Source organism: Grampus griseus (assembly GCF_964374135.1).
Source record: "Grampus griseus genome assembly, chromosome: 12".
In the NCBI taxonomy this organism is placed as follows: domain Eukaryota; kingdom Metazoa; phylum Chordata; class Mammalia; order Artiodactyla; family Delphinidae; genus Grampus; species Grampus griseus.
This window is the reverse complement of record NC_139006.1, coordinates 34,553,874-34,579,129: the sequence shown is the minus strand read 5'-3', so window position 1 is coordinate 34,579,129 and position 25,256 is coordinate 34,553,874. Positions and strand designations below refer to the sequence as shown.

The 25,256-nt window shown below is 38.4% G+C and overlaps 1 protein-coding gene across 1 annotated transcript in view; it reads right to left on the bottom strand.

Annotated features, from left to right (window-relative positions):
* Positions 1–25,256, bottom strand: part of MYOM1 (myomesin 1) — a 145,761-nt gene that overhangs the window by 9,965 nt on the left and 110,540 nt on the right. Inside the window, exons 22-33 of the mRNA XM_082667401.1 lie at positions 20,463–20,619; positions 18,352–18,458; positions 18,190–18,234; positions 12,829–12,965; positions 10,544–10,688; positions 9,725–9,784; positions 9,358–9,425; positions 6,015–6,128; positions 5,253–5,340; positions 4,230–4,268; positions 4,043–4,148; positions 754–917 (exon numbers count right to left, since the gene is read on the bottom strand). Of these exons, the coding sequence (XP_082523527.1) occupies positions 754–917; positions 4,043–4,148; positions 4,230–4,268; positions 5,253–5,340; positions 6,015–6,128; positions 9,358–9,425; positions 9,725–9,784; positions 10,544–10,688; positions 12,829–12,965; positions 18,190–18,234; positions 18,352–18,458; positions 20,463–20,619 (1,230 nt within the window). The remainder of the gene's footprint in view (positions 1–753; positions 918–4,042; positions 4,149–4,229; positions 4,269–5,252; positions 5,341–6,014; positions 6,129–9,357; positions 9,426–9,724; positions 9,785–10,543; positions 10,689–12,828; positions 12,966–18,189; positions 18,235–18,351; positions 18,459–20,462; positions 20,620–25,256) is intronic.

The window sequence follows — 25,256 nt, the reverse complement described above, 5'->3', positions numbered from 1 at the left end:
AGGGAGAAATGGCACAGGGTTTTTAACTTTTTATTTGTGATTGTACATTTTTTAACTTTTAAAATTCTAATTAATAGCTGCATATCACCTTTCCTGTCTGTTCTTAGATGGAAAACTGCCTTCTGCATCTCATTACTTTCTTCTCCATGTCCCTATTCTTTCCAGAGCCCCTCATTCTCCCAAAAGCCTGAGAGATCTGAGGCCACTTTTCTAACTTCCCTCTGTTCCCCTCAATATTTATCTTTGCTTATTCACATTTACTCCTTTCTGGTTTCTGAAGAAAAGGTATCCCTGCTCCTTCCCAAAGCCATTGCATTCACCTCTGCCCCGCAACTCCAAGCTTCTGTTCTTCAGAACCCTGAGACATCAGTTATTCCCCATCATTCACATCTCCAATCCTTCCAAATCAACTGATTTCTTGGACTCTATGAACATGCTCGCTTTTCAGTCACCATAAAATGATCCTTTTTCAGTTTGTTCTTGCTCAATTGATTGTAAATCAACCTGCCCTTCTCTGTAAGCATCTTGGAAGAGCAGCGCTTCCTCTCCACGTTCACTGTCTCCACTTTACTTTTTACTGATTCTCCACTTGTTGAATTTTTGCTTCTACCACCGTGGCTGAATTTAAACTGCTTTATTAAAATCTCCCATCATCTTCCAATAGTCAAGCGTAATGCCCTCTTATCACACTTCATTCTTTTTAAAATGCCCTCATCTCCACAGTAGGTTCCAACCTGCAGAATATCCGTTTACCTTGTCCAGAAAGATCCACTGTCTTCTGGTGTCCAGTTTTGCCATCAAAGAGCTCCATCACGTATTTCCCTTTGTCATTCGGAGTGGGCTCGTTGATCTGCAGCCAGATTTGCTCCCCGGTGACCCCACTCTTAACTCTGTCTGTGTACTTAATAGCAGTCCCGCTGTTTTTATCAAAAGAAAACATCGTAATCATTGGCTTTCATCCAGAGCTTATCTTTACTTTGTCTCTTCTTACTGAAGGTCTTACCATAAAGTTGTACAGACTTTGAAATAACATGGGATCGGCATATGTTCTTCTGCTTCAGAGAAATTATGGGCCCTGAATCACAGAGCGTGGATTCCAAGGCCTGGGGTGGGGGTCTGGCAGTCTGCATATTTCACTCCCAACAGCAGTCTGGGGCCCAGATTGTAGCACCAATACTTCTCAGGGGTATTCATTATCTTTGTTTCCACTCAGGTTTATTTGTAGGACTAAGGGAATCTTTAAAGTGAGAAGGCCAAAGTCCATATTATATTACTGCATATTTCATGCAGATGGTCCGTGGCTATAAATGGGATTTTACAGGCTAGTTAAAAACAGACCTAAAGAGGTTCATCTGTGGCTGACATCTATTGACACACATGGTTACAAAGCTATTTAAAACAAACGTAAATGTGCACTCAGTAGTACAGCCAAGAATAAATGAAAAGCAGAGTTGCTGTCAGAATGAATGAGGCACTTTCTCTGACCCTGGATGTGAGTTTCCCCATATTCTATAGTAGGTCACGAGCATACCCATGCATTGTATTCTTTACAAGAGAATAAAAGCAAATAGAACCCTTTCATCTGACAGTCTAGAAATGCTACTGTTACAGATGAAGTAAGAGGAAGGCAGAGGCAGTGTACTCTCAATGATGTTAAAATAAACTCTATGAAGAGTTTGTAAACGTGAGGAAGTAAGGAAAACAAGCAGCATACAAAACTACTTTATTATGGTAACAATTATGCACAAAGACCGGAAGGAAGTACCCCAAGATGTTCGTACTATGGCTAGGAAAACCATGGATGATACCATAGTATAAACTCTTTCTAAGTTGTAATATGATATTAAATATATTTTCTAAAACATGTATTATGTTTGTGGTTGTAATAAACAAAATGAACTTAAAAAAATAAAACCCAAAAAATCTCCACCAAAAAAATTTCAGACTTCAAATAAACATTCAGCATTTTTCTTATACACTAGATTCTTTAAAAGATATTAAAATTAAAATGCCATAAAATGTAGGGTAAAGGAACCCATCTGTACACATAGACGTTAGCCTGAGCAATATAGTATATGTCTTAGAGAGTTAGAAAGACAGATAGTTCTCAGCTTTGCTAATGGTAAGTCTGTCTGAGTTCTTTAATCTCTAGCTAATATGCATACTAGTACCTTAATAGGTGCTAGGTTTGTAAAGCACTTCACGGTTCACAAAATGCCATTCATTCTCTCATTGGGTCCATCAGTGTTATGAGCTAGAACAGGTATTATTGCTCCTATTTTATATGAGAGAAACCTGGGATTCAGAAAATTAGATGACTTGTCTAAGATCCAAGGGAAGACAGGAGCAGAGTGAAGATCCAAACCCGTTTCAAGGTTTTTTTCCTCATCACACCACACACTTACATAAAGACGGGGAAGACAACCAGTCCTTGGTTCCTGAGCCTTTAACAGGCACACGTGTGTGCACACAAAACACGCATTTAGCTGACTAGACCAAACAAAGTTTATGTCTTGTTACTCTGGGAGCAGTTTCCTCAAAACCCAATGTTCTAATTTTTTTGAACATGTATTCTTTTAGAGATGATGTAAAGCCTTTTGATTGATGATTCAATTAATTTATCGTCTCATTCTTCAGAGGGATATATTAGAATGTCCTAGATGTCACGGAGGAATTTCCTAGAATTTGATCTATTTTAACTTATAATTACTTTCCTAAAATGTATTCTGAAAGAAATAGAACAAAGGCATGAAACTCCAAGCATTCAAAGTGGAATTTCACTTGTTCTCATTTTTTTTTTAAAGAACTCAGGGAATTATTAGTAATGATAATAAATGTAATAAAATACTATTCTAAAACAGTGAAGTCATTTTAGAGAAAACACAAATGACTGTTCTGTGGGACCCAGCTCTGCTTAAATGTTCAGTCTAGACTTTTAATGCAATTTGAACCCGGGGTACTGCCGTGATGGGGCAGGGGCTCTGGAGCCAGGCTGCCTGGGCTCAGCCCTCCACCTGTCACATAGCTGTGTGACCTCAGGCAAGTCACCTCCCTGAGTCTGAGCTTCCTAGTCGCTAAAGTGAGAAGAACCTACTTCGTAGAGTTTGAATATTAAATGAATTCACACATCTAAAGGGCCTGGAGCAGTGCCCAGCGTATTGTAAATGTCCACTGAAGGGAAGATCCTCCCAGGGGTGCCACGGCGACCTTCTCCTCAGTGAGGCTCACAAGGACTTCGGGAACTGGCATCTGCTGCATCCCAAGAGTGGACTAAAGGGACATGTTTCTTTGGCAGACTGCTGTCCTCTTTCAGCTCAGGAAATTTCAAGGAAGCACAGAGATCAAGGACCCTGGTGATGATGTAAGTGGGAGACCTGGTTTGACTAAGAAACCTACTTTAGCTCTTGGAATCCCCAAGGAAAACTTGAGTGAAATCCCTCTGTAACTGCGCGAAGGAAGCCTGGGATTAGAACAGATCTTCAGGCTCAATCCAGTTCAAATACACATTCCCAAAGTCATCTTGAGATCTCCAAAGCCTTCCAAGGAAACGTGCTAATACCCACTCTGCCAACTGCTACGAACAACAACGATGATAAACTCGGGCACTGCTCTAGATCAGGCTTATTGGGTCATTGGCCATTAATTCATACAACAGGAAATCTGGTGCAATGCTGCCCCACTTTTGTTCCAGAGCACAGCATGGCTTAGGAGTGTGTAGAAAGATGGAATAAGAATCTGGCAAAGCATGACTGTACGGAGGCAGAGGTCACGTTACTGAGGCATCTACGAGTTATGATACGTCCCAGATCACAAAGACAGAGGCTTTAAGCCATCGCTGGCCTCACCATGTACGTGCTGAGGGAGAGTGCTAACCTCACGCTAAAGGGATGGGCTGGTGCTTCTGTCCTACACGCATCAACATCAGACCCGAGAAGTAAGAAGACACCTTACCTGAGAGGAACAGAGGGTTGTTGTTTTTCCCAGTCCTTCCCCTGAGTGGAGAAAGAATTTCTACACAGGATTTACGTTGTTATTTACTTACTTGTGGGACCAGTTAACTTTCAGATCATCCACGTAGTAAGTAACAAGAGAGTACAGCCGGATGCCCTCAACTGTGCTCTGGATCTTCAGGTCTGTTGCAGACAAAGCTGCAAGAAGAAAACACATTATTTCAAACACCTGTAAGCCCATCCTGGAGAAGAATGAAGCACTGCCCTGTGAGAACTTACCTATTGTTTTACATACTTCAGCCATCAGTTCTTTAAAGGCTGTGGATAGAGATTCACAAACAAAGTTTTAGCATAAAAATGCTCAATGTCAAGTCAAATCTCAAACTGTTAGTCACACTTGCTCTCAAAAACATCCAGTCACAAGGTGAATTTATTGACCAATTGGTAACAAAGAACTTAATTTTTATCAAGTTTCAAAAGATTCCTGCTCTTATTTTGATATTTTTGCTCCCTTGAATTCTTTGTAACTGTCACCATGTTTACATTCTAGAGAAAGAGCCACAATGAGATTTCCAGGAAGCTTCTTGGTTTTAGGATTCTCATTTCCTAAGTCCCAGGAAGGCTTCATTTACATTAGAGGAAGTGTTCTTATCTGTGTCATCAATTCATGATGAATAACCATCTAGGTCCCCTGGTATTTCTCAGCCAATAAACACATTTAGTCCTGCCTCCACAAGGAGTAGGAAGGGAAATCAAAGGCATACTTCTGCTGTTCGTTAGCAACGTTGTTAAAGATCTTGTTCAGGAACAAAACTGGAAATGTGGGCATCCCATGTAGGTTTTCGTTATCATGATATAAGTGTCCTCAGTAGTCTCTGGAAAATGGAAGTTGCTTTCTTGCTCTGCTATTAACTGAGAGGCTTCGAGTTTCATATATAATCTTTCTTGCCACCTTTTAGAGAGTGGACTCTTTTGAGACATGCTTTCATGGTAGTTTTTGATTCCTGGAACATTTTTCATAGGGTTGAAATAAAAATGATGATTTGTATTGAAAACAGACCTCTCGTGGATTGTGGACTATAAATCCTCTGAGGATCAAAACTATACTTCTGATTTCAAGGAAGACTAAAAGTGAAGTATTTTTTAATAAAACAGTAGTTCGCTCAGCTGGAAGGGCAATTAAAACAAAATCTGTGGGCAAAAGATCAACATGACTTCAATCATTCAGCTCAGCCTCACTCAGAATTCTGGTCACCTGTATACAGAACACACAGAATGGACCCCAGCAGTGGGTGGACTGACCTTCATCCACAAGCTTCAATCTGCTCTTATCTTTTCCTCTGTCGTCTTTCAGGATAACTTCATAAATCCCAGCATCTTTCTTTGAAAACTAAGGGGGGAATAGATATACCACATTACAACTTATTGTAGCCTCAGAATATGGTGTTTGCATCTTTCAGGCCCTGAGATTTATAGAACTGCCGTCAAAACACACGGAACAAGCATCCAGCCATGAGAGCAATGAACAGTTCGCACGTGAACTATCCATCATAACCTGACCAGCCAGCAGTCCTGAGTTTTCACCCTCTAAGGCGACAACTGATTTGAGGCTTGAAGTCCTTATCTTTTACTCTGCCTTCATATTAAAAACTAATGAGCACATGTATTTGAAAGGCATGCTCTTTTAGACAAAGAGTAGATAAAAATCTATACTTAAGTGAATACTATGATCGTCTCTGTACCTTTAGGGAACAAGTTATCATGAGGCTTAAGAGCAAACAAAGAAGGATCCACTTAACTGTCCTGCCACTCACCCATCTATGAAAAAAACTAGCTCAGAGAGGCAAGAATTGTGGTGTCCAGCCAACATTGTTTGGATATCTGACAAATCCTTGCATATCACAAGGTGAGAGAAGCCTTTGTGTCCTTACAGCTTGCTTTTGGGGTGACATCAGGGCAGGGATCTGTGCCCGGGGCTAAGGAACACATAATCTAGTCTCTGTATTTTAGAAGAATGTAGGGTACAGAACTAATACATTACATTTTATACTTATAGTCACCTACCTCTGTTATAAGGAGGGTACATATACCATCCTTAAAGTCATGCTTTTCATCCACTGATATCTCCCTTTCATCTTTATACCACACAATATGAGTCTCCTTCTTAATATTTGCCACCTAGAAGAAAAACTGTAGTTATACTTCTCGAAATAAGAGAATGCTACTCTTATGAAACTAAATAATTCTCAATGTAGCACTGGATATAAGAAAAAGCATAGATTTCTAGAGGAATCAATTGAAAGCTATTTTAACTGATAAAGAGTTTAAAATAAAATGGATACAAAAGAATAAACCTAAATCAATAGCATCTTTACTTCCAGCAGAAAAAAATTTGTCTTTAAAATCACCTGGTGGACAAGAAAACATAGAAACATACATAGTAACATACAGAATTAAGTGAAAATAAAAATTTGAAAACCAAAGGAAGATAAATCCCATCAGATTAAAATATAGTCTGTGTCACAAAAACAAATGACTTTATCAAAGTATCAGAATGACTAAGCCCCAATCTATGGCTAAATATTTTTTAAAAGGTAAATGAAGCTTTGTAAATAAATGTGGAAAGGAAATATGTTTAAAATTATTTAATTAAAAATTTTTCCAGTTTTATTGAGATATAATTGATATAATATTATATAAGTTTAGGGTATACAACATAATGATTTGATATATGCATATATTGTGAAATGATTAACACAGTGAGTTCAGTTAGCATCCATCAAGTATGGTTTAATAAATTAATTGCTTGGCAATTTTTAGAAACTCATTTAGATCCAATATCCACACATCGTATCATAAATTTCAAATGGGCAAAATGACTTCATACGATTAAAGGGATTTTAAGCTTTATCTACAATGCTTGAACTTTCTATGAAGAAGAGTATATTCATGTATTTCTTGTGTAATTAAAATTATATGAAAAAGTAAAGACTTCATACAAATCAAGAAAACAATCTCAAAGACCCCACTACATAATTGGACAAATGTATGTATGATTTCCCAAAGAGGAAAGATAATTACAGAACAAACAGATGAAGAAAATGTTTGATCTCATTAAAGACAAGGAAATGTAAGTTTCAAAAAAGAAAAAAAAAATCTCAGCTAATACATCAACATAAGAACTAACACTGTAACTGCAGTGAAACCAGAACACACAAACTTTCTTTATAATCCTGTAAACTGGTTCCTGGGTTTTAACTGTGTTACTAGGCAACATTGCTTATGATAAACATGCCCCGCAGATGGGAAAGCTACCACTGGACTGGGCGGGACTAGAAATGGACTCCGTGGCTTTGGGCTTCCCTGAATATACTCTTGTTATTCGGACATGGTCCCTGCGGGGACCCTGGAAGCTCTGCTTGGGGTGTTGTTACAAGAGGTATTGGCCCCTTGGGGCACGAGGGATTTTTTTTTAAAGCCATGGCATTTCCTGCACCTGCCCAAAGTGGAGCTTGTCTCCTTGCACCTGAGCTGTCACCTGTGGGTGGTGAAGGGAGTGATTCCTGATGTGGACTCCTGCAGGACAGGAGTGCCCAGCATGGCCCTGTAGGCAAGCTGGGGTTCTTGTCCATATTCTTTGGAGTAGACTAGCTCCAAGTGGGGCCCATGGTAGTCTCAGAGTCTGAATGTTTGGCTGCACATACTCCATCAACTCTAATGCAATATGTAAATTGCTAAATGTACATAAATTGCTGTAATAATGAAACAAAGAACTGTGGGAGGACAGAGGAAGGTTCATTTTACCCAGACTGAGAAGGGGGAGGCTTTACAGAGGAGATGACTGAGTTGGGCCTTGAAAAAGGATCGTGTCAGAGAAGCTGAAAGAAGAAGGCCATTCGAAGTCATGAATACATAACGAATGAATAGTCAGAACCTACTTCTAGGCTCCTGTGGTTGGTCAGGATCTAGGTAAGGGGCTGATTCTCTTGAGGAAAACCTTCAGAATAGGGCTGCAGAACTCACTTCCCAGAAGCCTAGTGCAATAGGAAGCACAGAAAGAAGGATGCACGGACGTGGGGGCCCCTGAGGAAGGGATGGTTTCTGGGGAGGGCAGTGTGAGGAAAAAGTAAGTAGAGGCACGCAGCTGTGGACAGTCAGGAGGAGAGAGAGGTGCTGCGGGTTTTAGCTGCTGCCTGAGAAAGTGTTTTTCAAGAAGCTCTGCCATTTCCTAAGAGGCTAAAATCCAGCACTGGTTTTTCCTATACATTTCTGGTAGACCGCTGTTTCTTTGAATTTGTCAGATTTAGCAAAGACCGGAGTATTTGCGTTCTGGCTTTTATAATGACAACTACGTGTGAAACGCCAAATCTGTGCATCTGCTTTGGGGTCACTGTCCACCATCACAGCCTTCACACTCCAACCTCACCCAGCAGTTCTTATCCAAAAACGTTTGATGACTCACAGAGCTGCACACCATACACTCAGGTACATGATAATTTAGAATGTTATGTGCAACTTTTTTTTCCTAAATGTTTCAAAGGCCTAATAAGATAATTGGTTGTGAGCTGCAAACTCTTTACCAAACCTCTCCCCTCAAGGGAGCACAGGGGTTTCAGAAGCAGCAGCAGAGCTGCCCAAGACTCGAAGGTACTGTTGTGCAAGACACACAATTTAGATTTAAAAAATTGCCAAACTTCCACAGAAACACAGTGTGGCTGGAATGATTCTGGAATAGATCTACCACTTAGAATGCAACGAAGATGATGAGAGATTCTCCTGAGATTAATAACTGAAAAAGAGTTGGTGGGTGTGGTTAGTGAGGGACGAGCAAGCAGAGCACAGAGGCTTTTCAGGGCAGTGAAAATGCTCTGTATGATACTATAAGGACGGGTACATGTTTTTACACGCTTGTCCAAACTCATGGAATGTACAACTCCAAGAGTGCACGCTAATGTAAGCTATGGATTTTGGGTAATGATGTGTCCATGTAGGTTCATCAGTTGTAACAAATGTACCACTTTGGTGGGAATGTTGATAATGAGCGAGGCTATGTGTATATAGGGACAGGGGTGTATGGGAAATCTCTGCACCATCCCTTCAAATTTGCTGTGAACATAAAACTGCTCTAAAAAAAGTGGTCTTAATTAAAAAAAAAAGGAGACTCTGTCCTTATTAAATAGGACATGAGTAATGAATAAAAACTATCATCTTGACTTCCCATATTTTTATGTTGTTTTATTTTAAATATTTCTTACCAACCAACAGTAACATTCAACAGTAAAGGCACGTCACTTATCATTTTGGTGCAAATAGAGGAGATAAAAAGTTGATCTTCCTTTTCTTCTCACATTCTATTTTATCTTTATTTCCCTTGTATCAAATTATTAGAAATTTATCTACTTCTTACCTTGCATTTCAATAGTACATTACATTCACCAGTCACTTCCCAGCTCAAATACTCAGCGAAATGTGGACCTATAAAATTTTAATAATATCAGCAATCAGCAATATTAATCATGAATGCAAAATTCCAAGCTCATTCTTAAATTCTAAGGTGATTTACATCTAAAGGGAAATTTTAAAAATTCAAGATTTAGTTTTTAAATATTTTAAACGGATACATATTTAATAATAAATATTTTTTCAATTATTTTTATTAACCAGGGCATTATTAATATAAGCAATAATATTCATTTAATTTGTTATGGAAATAATCTTGGAATATTTTGTTCAAGAAATTGAAGCTTTTCTCTTTATTCACTGCCTATGTTTACCTTGTTTCCTGATAAATTCTTGACGCTGGAATTCAGCTTCTTTCTGGAGCTTTTTATAAACTGAAAATTGAAAAATGAGGAAATATGTAATTGAGTTGAGTGGTATACATGTACATGCCAGTCACTGCGTTAAGTGATTTATATTCATTGTTATAACACTCATACACCATGACCACCCTATTTGTTTTCAGTATTCATAGATGAAGAAAAAGGCTTAGAAAGGTTAAGAAACTTGTTCAAGGTCATGAAGTCAGGAAATAGTGAAACAGCTTTGGCGATTGCAAATGTAGAGACCTGGCCAGACTTTCCATTGCTTTATCAAATATCACATTTTAAATCTTGGTGATTTCCACACTGGCTTATGACAGCTGTCATACAACCTAGTTCTAACGGATAATCCTCCATTAGATTTGGCATCCTCTACTCTTGCATGTTTATCTTCTTCATTTAAGTAATTTAAAGTAGGTACACATTATAAGATAGTATCGTAGTTTGTTTCTGAGACATAATACTGTCTTGGTTGTATTGCAATATCCTTCACTGGAGAATTTTAGTAATAAATACTTGTTTATATATGAGATAATTTAAGTGCGGTATTGCCTGTGGGCCAGTGATAACTTTGGTGTCCTTTTAAATCAACTTTCAGTTTTATGAAATGAAATACTATGGAAAGTATTAATTGCAAATTGCACTTTGAACATTGGAATCTAATCAAGAAATAATTTTTACTTCCTCCCACATGGTCACTTTCGGGCGATGGCGTATTTGCATTGAAGGGAGTAGCAAAATCTTCCAGATAATGTTTCACAGAACACTTACCATCTCCAATGAGAACAAGAGTAGAATGGCCAGTTGCTCTTCCATCTTGAACCTGGAAAGTATATGTGCCCTCATCCTCATCCTGTAGCTTTTCCATAAACATCTCAATTATACCAGTGTTTCGGTCAATATGCATCTTATATTTCTTCAATGTGACAAGTAAAAGAGAGAAATAAGTGAGATAGATAGGATGACAATAAGCCATATAAAATAAACACACAAACTCCAAAGTATCATAATTTAATAGTTTCTTGTTAACATTATTTTAAGTGAGCAAAGTTTCAAAATCTTGTACACAGAAAAAGGAAAATATTATGTGGAATATATGATGTTGACCAGAACTGATTACTAAAAGTCTGACGTTTAGTTTTTTAAACATAAACTTTTGTTACCCCAAATCACAAAATGTTATCAAAAAGTTGTTTTTAGATTCTCATTTTTCTTTCCAGATTACATTATTTTCAATTAACAGAATAATGCAACAACTATAAGCGACGTGAGAGAAGTGTTTGTCTCGATCATTGCTATACCCCTGGCATGTAGCACAAGCATGGAATATAGCAGCCAATTAATAAACATCTGCTGAATTAATACATGGATAAAAATGCTTCTAAAGCATTGGAAGCCCATTTGCTCTTAATGAACAGAAATTGCCCTGCTAGACTGTGCTTATTTTATCATCTTCCTCAAGCAACATTTTTTTCAATGTAAAGATAAGTCTTAGTCCTTGGGCTTCCAAGCTCAAGTTCCATAACAGATCTGAACAATGAAGTTTTCCTATAAAATGTCACAGAATGAAGGCTCAGGTCTGGGATCAACTCTGTGGTGCAATTCATGCCCTGGAGTTTCCCCTGCAGGGAGCCAGTCTTCAACAGAGACCCCGTTTTGGATTAGCTTGCCCCATAACTTGGCTTGTGTCCCTCACTCCTACCCCTGAGAGTAACCCCCATAAACCACTTGAAGGAGAAACTCTATTTCAGACTCTCCTAGGGAACCTGACCTAAGACGGTAATTTCCACCCAGTGAAATAGTATGATTAGAACCAATTGCAATGACAATAAACTGCTCTTCAAGTTCTGTGTGTTGTGTGTATGTGTGTGTGTGTGTGCATGTGCCACATGCGTGTGTGAACACATGAAGGGGAGTGCCTCTACACACATGGGCACGAGTGTTCCTTCAATGGCTGTGGTGGCAGTGATGCCATCAAGGCTCTTCCTTCCTCTCCACTGGCCAGATGGTGATCACCGCTGTGGATGAGAACATTTTGAAAACAGGGAGATGGGCCACAGTGGACCCATGTGTGACTTGTTCCTGCTCTCACACAGTTACTACATGAGTTGAAAAGTAATATACTGCATATTCTTCTGCTATTCATGTTACTCATTCTCCCTCTAACTAATGAATCCTCAAATATTTTTTAAAAACACATTTTGATGAAAGGGGAACAGGTTGTTAATCATGGCCACAAACCACACCTCTCCCCCATCTTTTTAGTCTCCCATTTACACCCATGAGAAGACAGGTATGAGACAGGGCCCCTAAACCCAAGTTCTTCAGTACCACCAGGCACAAGCCTGATGCTGGCTCTACTGATGTCTGGGGAAGACAGATAAAGTGCAGATGTTGTAACTCTAACTATAGAAACTATGTTTACATTAAAAGCAAAGAAATAGTAAATATGATATACATAATCACCTATGTAAATAATACACAAATTGACATACACACATAGAAGTACAGAAAAAGACCAAAAGTATATATTAATATGTATATCAAAAAGTTGTAAGAATTTGTGGTTTGTCTCTTCTGAGTCTTTAAAGTTTTTTACAATAAGGATGAATTGTATTTTTAATCAGAAAAGTAATGAGATTTTTTTTTACATTTTTTTCTGAGCCATTAGAACAATTCTTCCATATGAAGAACCAAGACGCCACTGGAGTCTCTGATGTGAGTATCTGTGTTCAGGCAAGGGTTCTGGCCCCTCTGCCTTCAGTTTTTTTCATAGGTGACCAGCTTCCTGATTTGCCTGAGACAGTTTTGGTTGATGACTGTTATCCTGGAAAAATTATTACTAGCATCTTCTTTCATTCTCAAAAGTATCCTAGTTTTGGATAATATGATATAATCAATCTATATTTTCTTCCACACTTTTCACATGTGAAATGATTTAAACCCCCTCACCCCACGTCCAGTGGTTTTCTTAACAACTTATCTGCATTCTAATAGGGGTTTCCCAGCACATTCTACAATGATATGTTTAGAAATCTAAAAAGTGTAAAACCTACCGGCCCTTCAAAAACTTCCTTGTCGTTAACTATGTAGTTGACTTTGGCGTTGCCAGACAGCTTCTCAGCCTGCATCCAAAACCGGACCTGGCCTTTCTCCAAAATTTCAACTGCCAACTCTGATTTAACTGGGACAGCTATGAAAAATAAAAATAAGAGTAGTAGTTATATTGGTAACCATTTGTACTGATACAGATTTTTCCAACAAAGGAAAAACAATGGAAGTGATGATGTAGCACCTTGCTTCTTTCAGTGAGAGCATTGTAGGGAAAGTTTGATTTTGAGGGACAGTAGAACTGTGTTCTAATCCTGACTGTCATAGATGTCTTAACTATAAAAGTGAGGAAGATGAACTGACCTCCCAGGGTCCTTCAGCTAACCTCTGTGACTCTCTACTGTGGCTTTGGTTAGCTTTATTTAGGGACAATAACAAAGTATGATGAAAAGAGTCTTGAGCTGGCCCCAGTAGTTCAAGGTCAGCTACTAACAAACTGTGATGTGAGGCAGTTCACTTTGCATCTCTGGGCCTCATGTGACTCATAGTACATGGATGGAATTGAACTGAATGTCCTAATTGACCAGGATATTTTCCTGCTCCAATATTCTAAGATTTAATTACTTCAAAATATTTTGAAAAAGAGTTCAATTTGATTTTTTTTCAACAATTTAACTCACTTTGGAGGTTTTTAAAAATGTTTTTAAAAATGAATCTTAAGGGCTTCCCTGGTGGCGCAGTGGTTGAGAGTCCGCCTGCCGATGCAGGGGACATGGGTTTGTGCCCCGGTCCGGGAAGATCCCACATGCCGCGGAGCGGCTGGGCCCGTGAGCCGTGGCCGCTAAGCCTGCGCGTCCGGAACCTGTGCTCCACAACGGGAGAGGCCACAACAGTGAGAGGCCCACGTACCGCAAAAAAAAAAAAAAAAAAAAAAGAATCTTAAGAAAGAATTAATTTTGACTACATATATAAGATGAACCAGCTTGTCATTTAAACCCTATCCATCCCAATGGTATACCTGTTCATTTAAGTTCGTAGATCAAGCAAAATTTTTCAGATGCAAATAAGCAAGTCATTATCAAGAAGCTATATTAAAATACAGCGTGGCTTGCTTCACATGGAAAGTAAGGAACTGTGTGATATCTCTGATTTACACCTGTATCGCTTAAGCCATTTGAACATGAGTGAAATTTTTTAAAAGTTGGCTGACATCTCTCGAAGTCTGTTTCTAAATTTCTTGTAACTTGAAAATGTTCTCTACAAAGCCTCCTCCAAGCCAACAGATCTGTATCAGAGGTGGCTCCTGGGCATCCTCTGTGGAACAAGATGGTTGTTTCTCAAAGTTCTGTAGTCCTTCACTTCTGTTAGGGGAAATCACCCTTTGCTTTCTCTCAACTATTCTTAAATATATCTCAAAATTTTAGCCATGCTACATTTTAAATTATAAGCTTTAATTATAAGCTTGGTATAAAGTTGTATGAAATGTACATTAATGTCTTTTGTATTTATCCTAAAACTACCCTTTTCAAACTTCAAGGGATGCCTTTCCTTTGCACTATTCCATATTCATTGTGAAACTCAGTTATAGAGTCATTCCATGCAGAGCTGAAAGGAGGCTCAGACATCACCTACTGAGGGTGTCCCCTGTGAACAGAGAAGGGCCACACCTTGATCAAGGACAGTTATCTACCCCTAAAACCTTGTGCTCCTCACCTGCTAACATGCATATTATCTGCCTCACAAGGCCACCAGGAGTGAATATGGTACCAGGATACACTGAGCCACTGTGAATAATGACCGCTGCTCGAGAAAGGAGTTCTCTTTCTCCCCTGATTTTACTGATGACAAAACTCAGCCTCGGGAAAGCTTAGTAACATATCTGGGTAGCAGAGCTGAGACCAGGGTTGTTCCCTCTATTCTGTGCTCTTATGGTCCTGGCCATCCACTCTGAAGAACACTAGTGGTTTTCCAGTAAGAGCAGATCAGCAACAGACCCCAGGGCAGTGACAGCAGAGGCTAAGTTTTCTCCCTACAGGATGCTCCTGCTTGCTACAAGTTAAGTCTTGAGGGGAATAGAGAGTAGGATCTCTTCCAGAAACATCTGGAAATCTCACTCTAGGGAATCTAATACATGAGTGATGCAGTTACTAAGAAGCTCAGTGTGGCGGCAGTGGGGAGGGGACACACTCCCACGCTCTCCTGGAAGCCTCCAGATCCCTTAATGTTCACGGTCCTCTCTGAGTAATGGGGCCATTGTCTGGGGAGCACTGGCCACCAGGATGCACACACAGAAACAGCCCATGTCCTGTCAGACCACCTGGGCTTATGCCCAGGTACCAGCTGTGTACATCTGGTCTAGTTACTTAACCTCTCTGTGCCTCACTTTCTTCATCTCTCAAATTAAATCACCATAGTAGTGACCCTTTTAAGGTCATTGTGGAGTTTGATGACATTCTGTTTAAGCACCCTATAAACAGCATATAATAAATTAATATTTTGGTGACTCTTCCTTCAGTTGTTTAAATAACAACCACCAATTGTATGTTATATTTACACCTAAGAGGACATACCAGATAGATATAATTTATGTATACGTGCTTGTGTATGTCTGTACTCATAGAGTATAATATATACAAGTGGGATAATAACCAATGTCTACAAATAAAAAGATATATTATGCAGGATGTTTTTGTTTCTGTTTTTTTTTTAGGTGAGAAGTGTATTTATTTAGAGAGATACACATTCCGTAGACAGAATGTGGTCCATCTCAAAAGGCGAGAGGCCTGCAGGATGTTGTTGATACTGAAGTATATCTCCCACCATCCCCCCCATATACCTTGAATTTTAGATATATATATACACACACACACACACACACACAGACATATATATTCAAATAAACTGCCTCTCTACACTGCAATTTAGTATCACTACTGGCAACACAGACTAGGTTATTTTCTATTTTTAGCTTTAGATATTTTTATTTTTTCCTTCTGCTCAGCCCTAAATTTCCTTAGGCTCTTTTCTCTGGCAGTTAATTTGCTCCAGCAAAATATCTGGTATTTGTAGGTTTAAGGCATATGTTTAGTGGTTTTCAAAATATTTTTGAAAACAGGAGAATTTACTGTGCCAAGGGATGAAGGAACAGCACACTCTTTATTATACTCTGTAAGAGACGAGACCAGTTAAGACCTTACAAAATCTCAAGAAAATGGCTTATGTGTCAACATATACTAAAAGGAAGTGGGTATAAATTGAGAAATTGGATATGCTGCTTTGACCCTATCATCAGATCTCTGAAATTATTCATGCAGTGACCTGGCTGATCCAACAGTGGTTGGGGAGAGAAAAGTACTGGAGCTGTGATACTTTAAACATTGCTTCAACGGGTTCACGGGAGCTACCTCCGGTTGGGAGAGTCATACCTGCACATCAGAGTTTTTAACACATTTTTGGATTCTCTCTGTGCTGACCCAAATGCCACACCTGATCTCTAATAGTAGGGCACCTGAGTTTGCTGCTACCCCTTCTCCTAGAACCAACAACTAAAGTGATTATGCTCATGCAGAATGAAATATCTCAGCATAAATGACAGTGACAGCGGGCAATTACTACTGGCAAGTCCATATGATCATTGAACTTCAGGGAGGCTGGGCACCTCCAATTCAACAGTAACACCCCAACTTCTCTCATCTCCATCCTTTAAGCTAAATGTAAATGTGTTTGGACCAGCTGTTGCCTAGACACTTTCTCAATGTTTACTGTCTGACTAGATTAGATTAGCAGGTGCTGCTGTTTCTGTTTCACGTTGTAGACAGTGCGAGCATTCACAGGCTCCAGCTGTGCTCAGCACGGTGACCCTCTCCTCCACTCCCCTCTTCATGGCCCCGGGAACATGAAGGGAGGACATCAGTGTGACTGGCAGACAGCTCTTCTGCAAGTGGGTTTTTCTAGGTCACTCTTCTGTTTCAATTAACATTTATATTTTCCCTGAAGAGTTCAGGATTAACCAACGCCCTGTTGATTGTCTCTCACAGCCCCTCTATGTCGTGGGTGCTGTGAACAATTACAACAGCCGTTCCTGGAAAAGAAACCAGGCAATGGGGAAATTGGGATGAGGTGCTCAGGTTCACAGAGTACAGAAGAAGGACAGTCCAGGCCAAACCTCTGCCTTCCATACAATTTTAAAAAGAATAACTTTTAAGATACTATTCTTGGTGTAACTTTTCCAGTTTGATGGTGAATAAGCTTACAGACGAGAAACAGTTCTCCCCTAGAATTCAGAAAGCCTGCTTTCTGCATTCACACTCCACAGGCACCCCACTGTGCTTTGTTGAATAAAGTTGGTTTTGAGAACATTCCAGCTGAGGCCAATAGTCACCAACACCCAGCCTCACCATCAAACATGCATTCCTTGGGAATGTGAGAGAGGTCAGACACCTAGTTTTAAGCAGTGTTTATTTTTCAATCACAGCTCTGCTGAGAATTTCAGGAAAGCTGCAGACCTTCGCCCTAGAAGAATGCACATCTACAAACACACAACGTTTTGCCTATAGTTTGGGGTCAGGGTATAGTTCCCTGGGTTCCTGAAACTCCTGTATTAGTGAAGAACCTATATTTTAGGGATTAAGGAATGAAAAAAAGTCCTGATTTAAAAGAATGAGTGATGCTATCACTCTTTGTTTTTTCAAACTCTAAGGTGTAACTTTCTGGGTGCTTCACTGCTTTGGCCAGTGGGTACCAATGGGCAAGAGATCCTATCAGGCCAGTGGAACTTTCTGAGTATCGTTTCAGACTTCTTTCTCTTCTCTTAGGTGTCAACTCTGGAATTTAATCTTTTATGTAGAAGGTACTTCATTGAAGGGTTTTTAGATAGTTCATAGGGATTCTTTTTCTGATCAAGGCATCTTTACCTTATTTTCCAGGAGTTTAAAACGTTAGGTACTGTCTTTATTTAGAGGTATGGTTCTTCTATTAAATGTTAACATTAAATTGCTTAGGAAGAGATCAGTTCGCCTAAAAGACATACAAATTAATGTATCCAGGAGATGTGTGTGTGTGTGTGTGTGTGTGTGTGTATAAAGTTCCAAAATATGTAGGCAAAAGGTTAAGAATGTAATTGGTCATCTGTTACACCTATGTAACCCGATAGTGTTCTATGTAACAGAGCATGGGATGTATCTTCTATGTCAGTGTTCTTTGTATCTCTGGAGAACAATGACAAAGATAAAGGCAGCCCTTCGGAAAGTGCATCTGCAGCTACCGATATATGCTCCATTATATGTTCTCAAGAGCCTCTTCTCTTGATCCTGTCAGAAGTGTGTAGAGGGATGGCTAAACTCTGTGAATGTATTGTGGACACTTACTTGGGAACTTGTGTTCTTGGCTGAGAGCAAGTAAACGTTTCAATTCTGTAGGGAGAAAAAGAGAACAATTAGAGCTTGAACTACTAAAACAAAAGTCACTTGATCCTTGGGAATCACTGAGAAATCAAAGCAGACTCGTGAATGAACTGATTTTTCACTTACCTTCCTCATCTATCAAGTAGCTTGACGCTATTCCATCAGTGTCTGTTACATCGCAGGAGTAGATGCCCAAGTCTTCCATCCCGAGGTCTTTGAAGGTCATTTTCGTCCTTCAGAACAGAATAATTTTATAAGAAGAGAGGCCGTGTGGGGTCTGAGGACCTGCACCCTGCCGGTCTCTAGGCATTTGCACGTCCGCTCCCTTCACGTGGAGCACTTGTTCTGTCCCCCTTGCTGACCTAAAGCCCACTCATTCTTGCTGCTTCTGGAAAGACTTTCCTGACCTCCTCCTATGGGCTGATGGTAACGGGAGGGGGAGCTGGTACAAATCTCCCATCCCCAAGCTATGATGCGTATCGATGTACATCCCAAATAAAGATATTTTTAGCTGATCAACCCTTGCTGGGCAGCCTGAAATTTTTCTTCTTCACAGGGCAGAACCTCCCAATGCCTCTCTTATGTCAACCCTGCACTTCCTGTTTTGGAGGTTATCACATGGCATCAGTATTGCCTAGTTCATTAACTATATACCTCCACTGAATGCCTTTTGGGACGAGATCTGTTTTGTTCACTGTTGTGTCCTCCAGCCTCCATACCTTGTCTAGCACATAATATGGGCCTAATAAATACTTGTGGAATGAATGAATGAATGGGTCAGTGGTCTAGTTCTCTTTGTTTTCTAACTTTGGTGAGTCACATTGCTGGTCAGGGTCTAAGATCACCCAAACATTTATAGGTTAATCAAGGAAAAAAATTTATAGTTTGATTGTCTTTCCTTTGACCAAAATTATGTTTCACTTCAAGGACCTTACAGCATAGTTACAGCACAACGTCTTTTAATTATTAATATATTCAGTATTTCCTTGCTGTTTTCCAACAAAATTACTATTTCTTTCTTTTATTTTTGAGCTACATTGGGCTTTTGTAATAGAAATAATACTTAGGAATATTTTGCTTTACTAAATATAATCCAATCTGGTTGGCACTATAAAGATATGAAGCTTGATAAGTAAGGTGAAATAAAAAGAAATCTTGAGGCTGAAAGGAAGTAACAGATCATAAAATTAATCTCCTTCACTCTCTTCTATTTTACAGAAAAAGAAATCCAAGGTCCATGTAATTAAAAGCTGCCCCAGGTCACACAGCCGGCTCCAGGTAGAGCTGGGACTAGAGCTCATCTCTCCTGTGCTTCCCATACAGAGTTCTTTCCAGTACAGTATTGTGTCACTCACAAGTGGCGGTGAAAAAGCAGAACAGATTATACCCAATCCATTGAATTTACCATAACTTGAATCAGCAAGTTCTTCCTTAACCCCTCCCCATAAGCATCCTCACCATTACTTAAGATTTCAAAATTCTGTAGAATAATGAGAATCATCTTTGAAGTTCACTTTTATGCCAGTTAAAGCTTTTCTTACATCATCATAAACGATGCCAACTAAAAACTGCTGCTCGCCATCTGCTTCTACAAGGATGAAGTCATTAGCCACTGCAGTCGCTGACCTTCAACACACCCTGAAAGGAGTTCAGGGTGGAGATCAGGAATGAGGCGCTCTGTGCTCTGGAAAAACTGGCAGAACAGGCCTTCAGATAGTTAGGTATTTTTCAGGAGAAGATTTTATGAGCCCAATTTCTTGTATCTTCTCATATCTAGAAAAGCACTAAAATCATTGATGGAGACATCGGCTCCTTGTGACTAGCAGCAAGCTTCTGCCGAAATGTGTGCTTTGATTGCACGTTTCCCCTTCACCAAAATCACTTCTATCCTGACTTTCCTCCTTACCTTTTCGGAGCAGTTCCTCAGAGCTGTCTGAGATGCTGTCTCCTGGGCTATTGTCCTCATTTTGCCCCAAATAAAACTTAGGTCATAACTCTCACATTGCGCTTTTTTTTTTCAGTTGACAGTGAGACACGTATGAGAAAATACTTTAAATGGACTAATGTGAAAAGTATTTTATAAGGATTGTTATTTTTTAAGGTTTATACTGGTTTTCACTTTTTACATTTCCAGTTATAAAATATTTGGATTTCATTCTCTTATTTGAAATGGAAAGCGTACTTCATCCTCCTTTCATGAAAGGGAGACCCATAGTTAGGATTGAAACGGTGCGTACTTGTTGCCTTTGCTTTCAACCTCTAATCTTGGAGACTCCTCTGTGGGGACATAATCTTTGGACCAGGTGAACTCAGAATTTGGAGCCATCTGATCACATTCGAAGTTCAAGGAAATGACTCCATCATCATCCACATTTACAACAAGTTCTTTGGTTCCTAGAAGATCAAAAACAAGGCACTGATAGTTCCTGGTAGAAGTCAATCACGTAAGAATTCCTTACCTTGGGATCCCTTACTGTAGCCTTAAAGCAGGGCCTTGAGCCTGTGCAAGCAAAAAGCCCCAACTGCTCGCTGCAACTGACAATCCTGCTACAATTCAACTTTTGTGTTGTGACAGAATTAAATGAATGTACCATGTTTCTTAGGTAGTGCTAACACCATGAACAGTACTGTTTGTTCAGGGCTGAAGAAAATTGGTTGACGTGACCCTTGGGACAGTTACTGGAGTATGTTGACCATAATAAGAAGGACAAGGCAGCCTTGGGAGAAAGGAAAGTTGAATGGTCCTTATCAGGGCCTAATTCATGACTTTTGCTTCAATATTACCCATATCTAACTAGTCATCAAGAAAGGATAGATAAGAGATAAAGAAATCAAAGGGAAATTAGAGGGGAGAAAGTAGAGGTAGTAAGAACTGCCTATATTCACATGTTCAAAGTTTGTAAATCATTTAAGAATGAAAAAAAACTCCATGGAAACAAATTCTGCTGATCAGGTAATCATAAATTAATCTAAAGATGCCATTCTAGATTAGAACAATAGAAACCTAGAAATGACTGTTATTGAACTTTATGGAAATGAATTTCAAGAGATTCAAATGTTTCAAGATTAGTTTTTGGATTTTAAAAGAAAACAATAATGTTTTGAGGGATTTTTTTTGAGGGTTATAATAAATTACATCTGCATTCAATATAACAATTCAGAGTGTGTATAGCATATAAAATGTTCACATCTCTGCCTAAATCCAATTTAAAAGGTAAAATGCTCTTCTCAAATTGCCATTAATTCAATTACCAGTCTACACTTAGTTTGTTTCCATACATTAGGAAAAATATATTTAATTTCAGAAAGGTATAGTTTTATTTTTTTTAAAGTATAAACAAAAATCTTTCAGTAGATACTTCCCAAGTGATGAAAGATTTTCTCTTCTAGATTGCATCATTCAATAAAACTTGTCAGGGGAAAAACAATTGCAAGACTCCTCCCAGGCGAAGGGCAAAACAAAACGAGTGCCTAAAGAGTGATTGGTGACATTAGGATGTTGGTTCCTAAGCCTGGCAGTTGGTCTAATTTGTGTCCTTATTGATAGTAGTGTGTGCTTCAACTATAAACCTCCAAAAAGTGATTTTTAACACATAGAAAACTTAGCGAAGACTAATTCTAGGAGATTTTTAAAAAATTACTTTTTAAAAAATAAAGGGTTATTTTCACATTTGGCTATACAGATAAACAGAAATAAAGATCAATTAAAGATTTAATTTTTCCTAAGTGAAATGTCCCCCATGTATTACTTTATTGGAAGTCACAGACCATGTTTTATTTCTATTCCCAGTAACACATGACTAATCCTTACATTAGGATTAATGTATAACATTGCTGTATAACAAATAACGAACAAGTTACTTAAGAAAAGACTGACACCTAAGAATGCTGAGGTTTAGATGGTATTATAATACACAGTTAGCATAACTGAATCACAGAGAGTATAAATGGAAAATTTTCTGAATATCTGTATTGTTATAAAGAGGAAAGGAGAAGTAATGAAGTTGACTAAACCTTTCTTGCTATTTACATAATATCTATTTTGGAGGCATGACAGATTGTTCGTATTAATCATTCATTGGTTTATTTGTAATCTCTTTAAAAAGGAAGTGAATCATCCATATGCCTGCTGTTTATTATGTTGGAGGTATGACTTAAGTTTACAGCAGAAAAAAATATTGCTTAGCTTAAGAGTCTTGATTTTTATTAAAGTGAAAGATTTGACGTTTCTACAAAGGAGTCATAAAACAGAAAGCATATGAACAATATAATTAGCTTGGCTTTTCTCTCAATTACATGGATAACCTTTGTACCGTAACACTTCACTCATTTGGAATCTTGCCCAAGACCAAGAAGTAATGAAAACAAGTCTCTAAGAGCCAGTGCTGATGTGACAAAGTCCATGCACTAGTATTCTTGAACACTCACTGGTGAATTCCATAGACCATCACTTGGAATCTCTACTTAGCTTGAGATGATTGTAACAAGCTTAGTTGGTCAGTTTCTCTCAGTAGATTGAACCCAAAAAAGAGAGGAAAGTAAGAAGCTACTATCATCAGGAAAATGACAGCAGGAGAGGAAGCAGAAAACTAAAAAGCAGGCACAAAGACATTATTTAGTAGAGGGACAAACAGCTCCTCACCCCATAAGACGTCACTATATTGTAACACTGGGCAATAAATAAGGTGGATACTTATGGCTCTGAGTCATTCAGAAAAAGGTAAATGAAATTAAGTATATTGCATCCAAGAAGTATGAAAGGTAGGTACTGAAATGTGTAATCTATTTTACGAGAATTTTCATCAAAGAGTCTTAGAATGAAATTTTAAATAATTGATGCTCTAGCAGTAAATTCTCAGGTAAATGGAACTACTGGGTATTTAAAACAATACCTTTTTCAGGTTTCTGAATGGCCAGATTTGGTCCCAAACCCATGCAACTTAGAGAATAGAAAAACCCTGCTTAGTTGTTGTCTCAATTGCCTCAGCTATTAAGAGAAGGATATAGAGCTGCCTCACTGAATTATTCTGGGCAATTAATTTTTGTAAAGTACTTGGAGATCTTTTGTGACATATGAAATGAAACAAAAGATGTTATTTTTAAGTCCCAGGCAATATGTGTGTTTCCACTTTAACCTATGAGTTTTACATCATTACTTTGTAGCTGGGTTCTAATGTAAAAAAATGTAATAATTTATACTTTTAGAAAACAACATGGTATTTTTTGAAAGTCTTAGATCAAAATTTGTGATTTGAAATTAAGTAATTGCCTGGAGGGGCAAAATAAAAAGTAGGGATTAGATGTAAAGTCAACTAGTATCTGAGTGTGCTCATCTGTGCAGCTTTTCTTGATTAATCTTATCAAATCAGAACATGGTAGACAATACCTGTAGTGGATAAAAGAGAAGCATGAACATTTCCTCAATTTATGCTCACATAATTGTGGCTATGATGGGTGCTATTTGTTGATTTATTTAAATAAAGGGAAAAAAAGTTAAAACTCTCTTCCATACTTCTGTTTTAAAAATCAAATACTCATTAAGATGAGTATTTGATTAATTTTCAGTTTTCAAAAAGTTGCACTGGTTGTTTATTTTATCAAGAACAGGGTTACATTCTACAAGGGCAGGGCTTTTGTCTTTCTTATTTTCCATACATATTTACACATGCCAGGCACTGGACTGAAAAAACAGATTTAAATGAGAAATGTCAGTTTAGAATTGCAATGTTTATTTTATTGGAACTAGTCTTATTAAAGCTTAAGCATAACACCAATATTTTGATAAACAGACAAAATTAAAAAAAAAACCAACAAAGAAAACATTCTAGTCGCAGTGGGTTTCCTACTTATGCTCAGAATTTAAAACTTGATCTCTTTCCTGACAAACAGTGATGCTGTCAACTGGCTGACAGTATCACTCTGAAAGTGATCATAATCACAAGATTTTGAAAAGTAAAGTTTACTGAAAATAATTGAAATACTAGTTTTCTAGGCATATTTCTTACACTCCACAAAAATTCTCTTTAGAAAATAATGTTTAGTCAAAATAACTTACTATTACAAAGAAAGAACACAGTTTCAACTGTATAAATATAAAACAAGGTTATTGTCTTAAAATGATTATGGCAACAAGTTATCTTGTTCCCTATTTGTCACGTGAATTACAACGCTAATGCTCTCATACTCTTTCAACATGGCTTTTGAAATTCAAAGCCTTCTGTTACTGTTCAGCTTTAATTAATTGGTTAACATAGTTCTTTGAATAAAAGTGTTTTTGGAGAGTGACTTAGTAGACCAAGTATTTTATAATAATACCTATAATGGGAAATGGAATTGAAGTTGCCTGGAAAAAAGGTAGACTCTTCCTGCATTCTGGGTTTATATATAGAGGAAGTCATTTTTGGAAAATACATAGATTCATAGATTCCTCTCTGTGTAATAAAGAAGGTAATTATGTTAATCTGGAAAGGACATTTTTTCCACATATTAAAATCTAAGAGGAATTAATAGTGGCGTTCCTTAAATGAACGGATCCTGGATACATCATGGGCAAAAAATTCTAGTGAGATTTTACAAAAGATACATGACATTGAAATGGATGATTCTTTTTATAAGTGCTCTAGGAACACCAAGAGCAATGTAATGACAGCATTTCTAAGAGGCCCCAGGCTAGTCCACAACTACACCTGTGGAGATTAACCTGGTGCAGCGTCAGAGTGAAAGAGGTGCAGCTACAACACCCTCAAATTTTCTTTTTAGAATGTCCCACGGCCTGAGTTTTTGCCAAGCACTGAGCTGCTGTCAATCCATGGTTGAACTCATAAATGTCTAAAGAGACACATTCACTAAATTTGACTAAAACATGAGCAGAATGGTTCCGATATTTAACAGGCAGGCAGCAAGTTTGATGTTCTGCTGTCAAAGTAATGGAATCCCTATGGATATTCTCATCTAGATGAAAGGCCATCTCACTTTCCCGCAGAGTTGAGCTGGGAAAGTGGACCAAAGTTTGTCAGGACTTAGATTTTTCT